The sequence below is a fragment of the Acanthopagrus latus genome, chromosome 6, assembly GCF_904848185.1.
Source record: "Acanthopagrus latus isolate v.2019 chromosome 6, fAcaLat1.1, whole genome shotgun sequence".
Taxonomy (NCBI): Eukaryota; Metazoa; Chordata; class Actinopteri; order Spariformes; family Sparidae; genus Acanthopagrus; species Acanthopagrus latus.
Genome location: NC_051044.1, coordinates 26,383,924 through 26,394,074, shown reverse-complemented (window position 1 = coordinate 26,394,074; position 10,151 = coordinate 26,383,924). Strand labels below are relative to the sequence as shown.

Sequence of the window (10,151 nt, the reverse complement as noted above, 5' to 3'; positions counted from 1 at the left end):
GCTGTTCCTCACATTGATCGCAGTTTATAAGTGAAGAAGATGCAACATTATGTGTTTTCTGCAGGACCTCAGTGGCTGCAGCAGTGATTGATCACCTTTTAACCATTCCGTGCCAATAAATCTGATGGCTGATAGAGTTTCCTCCAAGATGGAAACATCAATAGCGCAGGGAAAACACTTATAACAAGCAGAGCGGCGTTAAACTCAATGAGTTGTGTAAGTAGATTCATTCCAGCCTGCTGTTACCTAAGTATTTTTGTATCGATCGCTGCACATAACTCTGTCCGCAGCGTGCAGCAGGCAGCTCCTCTTTTAGCTTAGCTAGTCTGTGAGTTTGGTTTTGCCCAGAGGATGTACAATATTTTGGTATTCCTTGTTAAATTCTCGTTTCCCCTCGGCAAGGACGGACTCTGATCAGCAGCCTTTCATCTCCACAGTGCTAGTTGAGATGGAAAGGAAACTGACACTTCCCTCACCCTACCACTCTTAATGAAGTCATCAAATGACACAGAGAGAGACAGAGTTAGGATCCCCCTGAGCCCCCGCGACTGTATGGATGGCTGCGTGCCACTGTACAATGGGCTCGAAAAAAGAGGAAATCTCCCAAGAGGAAGCCTATTGAAACCCCAGAGAGGCCTAGAAAGCGAGCTCTCTGCATTATCATTCCGACATGCAATTCAAGTATCCTGGAAAGTGTCACCAAATGGCACTGCTGGGATTTTTTCGAAACACGAGTTCACACCCCACCAGGATGGGCACTAAGCTTGTGCTAATTGAGAGCGTGTAACACAGATGCTCTCCTCAGAGTTCGGGGGTGGGGTGGGGGGCTGAGTGCGATGACGCAGGCTGTTTCCCACATTTTCTCGAAATAATCCTGCAGATCCTCCATCGAGCTCTCGTGTCTGAGAGGTTTCTGCGAAATGAGGAGACTCACAGGTGAGTAAACAGATGAAGTAGAACTTTATTACCATCAAAGTCATCAACTCAGTCAAGGAGTACAGTACAGAGCTCACAAATGCAAGACAGGACCTACAGGTGACCACTGGTCCTGGCAAACATCACATCTACAAAAACACCTGTAAGTGCATGGCGAAATGAACAGACATGGGGTACTAAATACAGTGAGGAATGTATTGGAAAAAAGCATTGCTTTAAACTGTGTAACAGGGTTTATTTGCCATCTAAACAAAGAGAACGGACCACATGAAATAATCTATTCACATTAAAAAAAAAATCATCTGTTGTTCTTCTGTTTAAGCGTCTCGTTAAAATCTAAATATTCATCTTAAACAATGTAAGAAATAATATAGTGGTATAATCTGAATGATTGGTGTGTCTACCAATCCACTGTAGCACAGGTTCAAAGGAGAGACGTGTAGAAATAAAAGACTCAAACTTTTTACAGATAGCAAATGCGAAAGGTTTTCTCCAGAGTTTCCTTTTCTTAATCTGAGGTGGACACTTTCATATAAATTCACAGGTGTTCACAGTAATTTGACGACAGACTGGGTAGAGTCAGACAGAGCGGCTGTAAACGAGCCGCAACATGTTTCACTTCATTTATATCTATTGAATCTAATTTTGATGAGATGCCCGCTTTAAGTGACTGGCGATTAAAAGCCTGTGGTTCAGTGTGTGTTAGCACAGGAAATCATGTGGGCACTCGCAGGCCAGGGGAGCACATGTGGTCTCATTGGCCCTCTCCCACACACACTTATCTGACAGCAGCCCTGTGTTAGTTAGTTAAGTAACGGACAGCTGGTGAGGACTGTAGACTTGTACTTACAGGTACATGGACTGTATCGAAAGGACACCAGGAATCACAGTTTCTGCAGCCAGTCGAGTATTGCTCAATTTCCTCTGGAGGGATTACAGAGAACTCCTTCTGTAGCTCGTTATTAATGCTCGAGGGGACCAGTGACAGAAAAGGAGAGATTGTTATTACTGTTGATCAAGTATATGCTGAAAAGTCTATGGAATAAACAAGTGACTGAAACAAGGCAAAAAGAGATATAGAAATAAAAAAGTAGAAATTAAAAAAAGAACAGTAAGTTCAGAAATGTCAAAGATATGCTTTATACATGTTTTTCAGTACAATACAGGTCAGCAAAGCTGAGGTGTTGAAGGTGATCCTAGTTACCACAAAGTCAGTAATGATCCATGTCTTCCCTTGAAAGCCGCGTGTGGTCAGTTAATGCACATTTTGTTTTACAGTTACGACCAGCTATTAAGACCAGTATGGCATCTGAGTCAGTATCCCAACAGAGGAACACGACTGAACACAAAGGAGAATGAGATCTAGCCAAAGAAAGAAAAAAAAATTCAACACGTGATGGATAAAGATGTTGTGAAGTGACCTTTCTAAAAAAGGAAAGCTACAAATTAATTTGGATGCATAGAACTGCTATGAAATGAAGACAGCTGCGGTGGTAAATGAACAGCAGTGACGGACGGTCTAATGTGTGGTGTGCTCCTGAAAACAACATCAGCCTCGACGAGCGGCGAGAGGCGAGAGGCGAGAGGCAAGGGTGCTGTGGCCTGCGATCGGACTAGGTTGGCAGTAGCGCATGTTTATCCGCCAAGTGGCCGTGAATGTAAAATGAAGAGCGAAAAAGCGAGAACGCATGCTGTTTTGGCTACTTCTACAAAGGTCTCTATGTACAGAATCTTTACACTTACAGCTATGAGGTTCTTTCCTGAGCAGGAAGTAGCAAAGGAACATAGTGTTTGTGTGTGTGCTTATGTGTGAAGCTGCCTATAGTTCAAAATACAGCACTGGGGAAAGATAACTCCCAGTCACCAATCTCAGCATTGTTAACGCACAATACCTGGTCAGTGTAGACAATAACAGATAAGAAGGATACCCATATCTCCCCTGTGTCGGCAATATACGATCTGCTCCACGTGTGAGGACCAGCACTGACTGAGTGTGGCGGCACGAGGTCAAAATTTCAGAAGCAAAACTTTTCTGCCGATTCGAAGGATAAACATGGTAATTGAAAGACTGACGGGGAGAAGTTTCCCAAGTCGGCTCATTAAAAAGGAATAAGAGCCGTTTTCAGCACAATTATGTCTTCCTGTACTCTCTTATCACTGAGAGAAGAATCCGAGAGGAGACTGTAGCTCTGAGCCACAGTTTGACAGCAGATCTGTTTTTGCCCCTACAACTCGATTGTGCGGAGAGAGACGTGGATTCTATAATCTGACATAAAACACCGTAGGGTCAGTGAAAAAAGACACAGTAGATGTAGAAAGAAAGCTAACACAGCGCAGCACTCAGGAAAGGTAGCACACAGCCTCCATGAGATGATACTAATGCTGCAAGTGAGAGAGAAGCAGAGTCAGTGTCACCATGCTAGCAGCTAATGTACAGTGTGCAGGAGGTGGTGGGGACTGCAGAGGTCACACAGGGAGGGGTGGTGGTGGTGGTGGTGGGGGTGGTGGTGGGGGGGGTCTAACCCTGCTCGTCCCCACCCTCGGTGGCTGCATGCAGAGCAGCTGAAGCTTCTCCGTTACAGCGCGATGTGGGCTCGGGCTCCTGCGGCGCCGGGCTGGGCTGCTGTGGCTCTGCGGCTGGGGCCGCCGCCTCGGCTCCGGCCTCAGGTGGCGGTTGGCTTATCTCCGCTCCGGCGGGGAGCTCTGTGACGGCAGCAGGCGCTCCCTCGGGTGCAGATGACGTTGCGGAGGGGTCGGAGGCAGCCGGAGGGGCCGCAGCGTCCGCCGGGGCAGCGGCAGCAGGGGTAGCTGCCCTCGATTCACTCGACTCAGGTGCTCTCAGTCTCTTCATGATGGTGGTGACCCGGACAGCTTTCTGCAGGAGGAGGGAGAACAGACTGAGCTCAAAGACGGTACTATAACCTGGAAACTTACTCAAAGAACATCAGCTCTCACTGGATTTCGTGAACACTACTGCAGTTTCCTGATCAAGGACTGCACAACTGCTGTTGAACTTTGTGATGAAGAGCTTCCTGGAGGAGAGAACAAAAGGGCTCACCTTCCACTTAGCTCTGGCGAAGTTCTTCTCTATTTGTGCACAGACATTTTCCTTGATGTTCTTATCTGAAGCTGCACCGCCAGAGATCCTGTTGTACAAAAATGAGAGAAACACATCATCGCAACAGAGCTTCCATTATCTTTTAATACCAGAGGCTACTGCACACAGTAACATTCAACTTGTTGTTCATTTTATCGCTTGGCAAACTTTTACAGGAACTGTTTAACCTTTAAGGATTAGTCTGATCACATTTTTGGTTGGGCCTTTTTCTAGTTCCTGGTTTCATAGTTTTTGCCCCTGTGGCACCTCGGGTTTATTGTAAAGTAAAGCATCGGCCTCTTTGTTAGCGTAATCAATGCTGAGCACTCATTACGAACTGTGTTTCTCAATGTGATTTTAAGGGACACGTCAAACAAGAAAGTAAGTCTGCTCTTTTGCAGCTGTTCAGATCAGTCGACAGTCTCAGTACAGCTGAAAGAGTCTAATATCAAAGCTCTGCTGCCTACCATTCATGGTTTATAGCCTCCTGGGCTGTCAGTCTCTGGTCTTGATCCACCTCCATCAGACGTGCAACCAGACTCTTAGCTGTCAGAGAAAAATACACAGAAGACGCTCAACAAAAAGGCGTTTGTTCTCCTGATGGATGGGAACACAAACATGACATGTTTTTGACCGCAGCAGAGGCAAGACGGAAGGAAATCAGTGGCATTTGAAAATGTTTACAAAGCAAGCTGCCTTTGTGTGCTTTCACAGTGTTAAAACTTTATCCAGCACGTACCTGAATCAGAGATTTCGTCCCAGTACGGAGAGTCGAACTCATAATCGCCTGCCAAGATCTTTCGGAACAGGTTCTTGTCGTGGTTTTCGTAATCATCGTCATCGGTTTCATCGTAGAACGGAGGGTTGCCCGACAGCCTGAATTAGCCAAAAGAAGAGAGAGAGACAGGAGCTCAAACAGAGTGCATACAGTGCTGCAACACTGGACAGTGCATTTCTGAGCATTAAGGCGTGTAAACTGGATGAAACCCAAAATTAGATGATGAACCTGAAAATGAGCAAAGTATGTCTCCTTTAAGCGAGGTGCAAAGCTTTAGAAAAAAACAGTCATATGTTTGGAATCATTCGTCTCCTCTCTTTGTGATTTACAGCATCACTTACAGTATGTACATGATGACACCTGTCGCCCAGCAGTCCACAGGCCGGCCATATCGCTGTCTGCCAACCACCTCTGGAGCTGCACGACAACACAGAAGCGTCAACATTTCTGGCTGTCACATCGCAAATCATCATCTGTCTGCTTAATAATGTCTCATTCGTATCCTCACCCAGGTACTCTGGTGTCCCGCAGGGGTCTTTGATTAGTCCGTTCTCCAGCTTGGCGAGATGGAAGTCGCTGATGACAATTTTGGAGTGCTTCAGGCGGTTGTAATAGACCAAGTTCTCCAACTAAAGAAGAAACACATTATGATGACAACTATTAACATGCTACTCATATCATCCTCATAGTTGATCATCTGGTCACCGTTTAGGACGTTGTGAGATCGCGTTCTGATGGAAATATAATGAGAAGACTGGAAAGCATCTAAAAGTTTAATTATCCAGTGCAGATTAAAACCAGTCAAATCAAATGAGAGAGTTTAATTTAGTCACTTTATCGTGACCGGACAAAAGATGAATGTCTCGACCGAGTTTGATGTATATATCGGCTGCATGGATTTTCACTTAAACTGACAGTTCCATACAGGGACTTTTATCAAGGTAGAGAAGCTAATTAAGCTTTTACTATTAATAGTCATCACATGGCAAGCTCCTCTTCCTTTGTTACTACAGAGACTAAGAGTTGGATTATTTTAACTGTGTGCACCCCGCCCAGTGTCTTGCAGGCATGCCAATCACATATTTGCCATTTCTGTGGCCGACCCACCTGGTGCACTGAGGTTCACTTAGAAACAGGCAGGGATCAGACAGAATACATTAACATACATAATAGGCAGGCTACCTGCTTTCATCCCCTTTAAACACAGGGCTCTCCCCTCCATGACTGACAGCTCGGGAATCCTGTGGTGAGTTTTCCTCAGAGGAAAGTTACCGTCACCAACTCCGTGCCGAGTTTCAAATATAGAGCTCATACAATCACACCGTTTCATAAAAATCTGAAACGCATGAAATAAACGAAGTGAAATTCTGGTCCGGCAAGCGAGAGATGTGCGAGGCAGCAGCTCACTGCAGGCAGCCATCACAGCGTGACTCCGGCTCTGCTCTGCTGATCTGGACCGTCAGCCATATGTACTATAGGCAGGTTGCTCGCTTGAATTAAAGTGAAATTGATTTCATGCAGCAGAGGCTTGCAGAGTCTATGGGGGGTTATTGTTGGAGCTGCTGATAACGGCACTGAGAGGGCTTGCAGATGAAAGGTTTTTCAGATTACAATCTTTGTTTCAGAAACATTTAGATAACTATATTTTCACCATATGACCGATTCTCCAGGAGCTCCTGAGCGCTCTTGAGTTTAAAAGCAGTTCAAAAGTGAAATCATTTACATATATTACAGTTTTATTGCGTATGCTTATCTTACAACAGTAAGCTGTCATCACAGTAACGGAACACTTGCACTCCGGCACTCCTGCAGCTCGTTACCTTGAGGTTTCTGTGAACAATCCTCAGGGAGTGGAGGTAGGCCACTGCCTCCAACACCTGGCGCACCACGTTGCTGGTGTCTCGCTCTGAGTAGTAGCCCTGGTCCAGGATCCAGTCAAACACCTCTCTGCCTGTTGCGCTGTGGAAAAGCGAAAATGAAATAATTATTACATTGTTGACAAGACTGACCCTCGTATTGTCCTCCCATTTACTACACATCTTTTGTCCTCCCTGGTGAAATTGATTCTGTATCAGCATGATAGGGAGCATGAGGTATAAAATGGTCACAAAATGTTTTAGTTTCACCTTTTTAGTAAACATATATCTTACATATCTAACATATATTTAACACTTTTTTGTCATTTATGCTATGATAGACCTCATTTACATTAAGTTATACCTAATGTTTGAGTAAAACAAAGCAGAAATTTTGAATTATTTTCACTATGATTATGATCAGCGGCACACAAGTAGATGGAATTTCACAGACTGGTATATCTCAGAGTTTAGTCATGATATTGTTTTGAAACCATTTCAATTTTTTAGCAGCAGACAGTCACATCTGTTGTCCTCCCTGGTCAAATTGACCTGATCTTGTTTGACTGTTTTTCAAAGCACGAAGTATTGAATGATAACACAATTCTGTGTTTAGTCGACTTCTTTCCAACACATTACCATAAATTTTACATTCATTTTTGTAATGTATGGTGTAATAAAGCTTATTTCCATTAAATTATACCTAATTTTTGAGTCAAATAAGCAGGAACTATGAATTATTTTGACTATAATTAGGATCAGGGGCACATATGCTGATACATTATCACAGATGGGTATATGTCAAAGTTTAGTCATGAGATTGTTCTGAAACCATTTCAATTTTTTGAACTAACTCACCACATCTGTAAAAGGGAAATCATTTCCTACAGATCCGACCTACTCAGCTGGTGGCCACATGGCCAAATGCGGCGCTTTAACATCCTTCTGGCCCTGTGATAATTCTGTTAGTATTGGCTAATTAGTCTGTTAATTAGTAATGCCTGCTGCTGTGTCTGCAGTTTAAGCAGAGGCAATTTTCAAAAAGAATCAAACAACCTAGACTTGTTCCCCTGTTATTTTGTAAGAATAATAATTATATAATGTAATAATAATAATATTTAAATAAAGTCAGTTTTTTAATTGTAAAAACTTATAAACAAAGAAGGAAAGAAGTGTCTTGTTTTAACACATTTAAATTCAGAGCTTTACAGAATAGACATGGGGAATATGAAAGTGTGGATCTGGTTTAGATTTTAGTTTTTTTTCTGTGTTTGATCATTTTCTTTGTAAGCAGAACTCCTAAACCCTCGAGTCATGTGCCCCGAGAAGACGTGACAACCACTGCACATAAGCATTCACATGGAAATGTATCAAATTCCCCAAGAACACATGCTGATGAGACCGGAGCCGCTAACGAGCATCAGTGGTGGAATGTAACTGAGTAGATTTACTGGAGTACTGCACCTGGGTATGAATTTGTACTTGAGCCTTTTGTTTTGAAGCGGCTTTCAAATTGAATCATGTCAATGTCATTTACATTGCCCAAAATCACAATCACATCACCTCAGTGAGCTTTATGATCTGTACAGTGAACAACAGCCTCTGTCCTCAGACCCTCAGTTCTAGTGAGGAGAAGCTTGACATATAAAGAACTTTCTTCTTTAGTCCACTTCATTTGTACTGCTTAATAACTTTGGTTATGAGTTACTTTAAAATATAACATATGAGGAGCCTTTAGAATAAAAAAAAGTACCACTGAAGTGATTAGTTGATTAATTGATTAGTCAATTGGAAATGAAATTATTTGACAACTATTCTGATAACCATTCAAGTCATTCATAATGCAGAAACATGTTCAGGTTCCGCCTTTGCAAAATGTGAAAATCTTTTTTCTTGTAGATACTTTAATCATTTCACATCATTTCTAATGATTTTGATGTTTTTTACTGTTGACTGAATTAAACAGGATTAGTGAAGGAGTTAATTTCAGCTCTGGGTTATTGCGATGGCATTGCTCTTTATTTTCAGAATTTTCACAAACCAAACAATCAATCAGCCAACGGAGAAAATAATCAGCGGGTTAATCCATGATAGTTCAAAATGCTCGACCTCAAGCAACTACAGCAAAAAAAAAAAAGAAAAAAAAATCCTGCTTTTTCATCAGTGCATGAATAATAATAATCAAGCCATGTAATATTTAACAGTGTATCAGTCACAGGGGACATTTTTCATTCATGAGGTCCTTTACTTTAATACTTTAAGAACATTTTCGAAGTTCTAACCTAAGTTCCATTTTCAGCGAAGACTTTTACTTGTAACTAAGTATTTCTTACAGTGCAGTAAGAGGATCTGAATACTTCCTCCACCACTAGAAAGCAATCATATCTGAATACCAAATGAGTGGAGTTCAGAGCCGTTCTCATATCTAGCAGGCCCCAGGCTACAACAGCTCATTCCCCAGGAGTCTATAATCAACACGTTGAGTTCACCAACACGAGCGGCTGCAGAGACCGGCAGAGAGCCTTTTCCCCCGACTCATCAGACATCTGAACTCACAGTTCAAGGAAGAGGAAGTACTCCTTTTTGGTCTCGAAGACGTCCACCAGTTGGAGGATATTGGGATGCTTCACCCTGAGGAGATAGTGACACAGAGCAGAAGGCAGGGAGAGGAGCACAGCGAGAGAGAGGGAGAATGATGTCAGGAGTTATATGGGAGATGACGTCTGCATCGTTCATTCAGCTGGAGAAATAATGCAAAAGATCTGCTTTGATGCTCATGAATAACAGGCTCCAGCCGGCCGAGAGAGGGAGCGGCCGTGAAGGAAAAGAAAAATGAAGCAATGAGCAGCCGACTTTACGTCGCTGCGCTGAGACTTTTATGTCCAACTGACCATCCACAGACGACCAGATTTATGTAATCAGGCGAATCCATGTGGGCATGAATACAACCAGCAGCAGTGTGGTGGACAGCAGCTGAACATGACTTCGACAACCACAGCATCAGAGGGGAATTTGGCCAGTAGAGTTTCTGTATTTGAGGCATCACGGCGTTGTTCTCTGCCTGTCAGTCCCGCCGGAAGGTACAAAACATTCCTGCTGCCTTCAGGATCGTTCTCATCATTTCTAAAGTTGTACTGAATGTGTAAAGAGCCAAATCTGTGTTTGAGCTAACTTCCGCATCTAATCAAGACTCTCCATTTCACTTAATGAAAGGGACATTGAGTTTTGGGACACTTGTGCATCATTATCATTTTGCGTCACCGCTGACAGGTGGTGACAGCGTTGCATAACTCTGATTTACATATCTGTTATATCAGGAGCCGAGGAAGAAGCACTGCATTATCGGATGGGGTGGTGCACGTCCTTTGCACAATTACTGTTCCATTGTGAGGATTTCTAAAGGACATTTTGAATTCTGAATTCATGTGGGAGCAGAGTCACTTTTGCAAACTCAGAAGTGTAAGTGCACTGCATGCATTCGCCT

General features: G+C 43.2%; 1 protein-coding gene across 4 annotated transcripts in view; it reads right to left on the bottom strand.

Moving 5' to 3' along the window:
- Positions 1-943: 943 nt before the first annotated feature.
- camkvb (CaM kinase-like vesicle-associated b) overlaps positions 944-10,151 on the bottom strand; it is a 47,081-nt gene continuing 37,873 nt past the window's right edge. For all 4 annotated transcript variants that reach the window (XM_037102600.1, XM_037102601.1, XM_037102602.1 and 1 more), the window contains exons 4-11: positions 9,224-9,298; positions 6,632-6,770; positions 5,320-5,440; positions 5,153-5,228; positions 4,773-4,909; positions 4,501-4,579; positions 3,995-4,082; positions 944-3,811 (exon numbers count right to left, since the gene is read on the bottom strand). In XM_037102600.1, the coding sequence (XP_036958495.1) occupies positions 3,455-3,811; positions 3,995-4,082; positions 4,501-4,579; positions 4,773-4,909; positions 5,153-5,228; positions 5,320-5,440; positions 6,632-6,770; positions 9,224-9,298 (1,072 nt within the window). In that variant the 3' untranslated portion in view covers positions 944-3,454. The remainder of the gene's footprint in view (positions 3,812-3,994; positions 4,083-4,500; positions 4,580-4,772; positions 4,910-5,152; positions 5,229-5,319; positions 5,441-6,631; positions 6,771-9,223; positions 9,299-10,151) is intronic.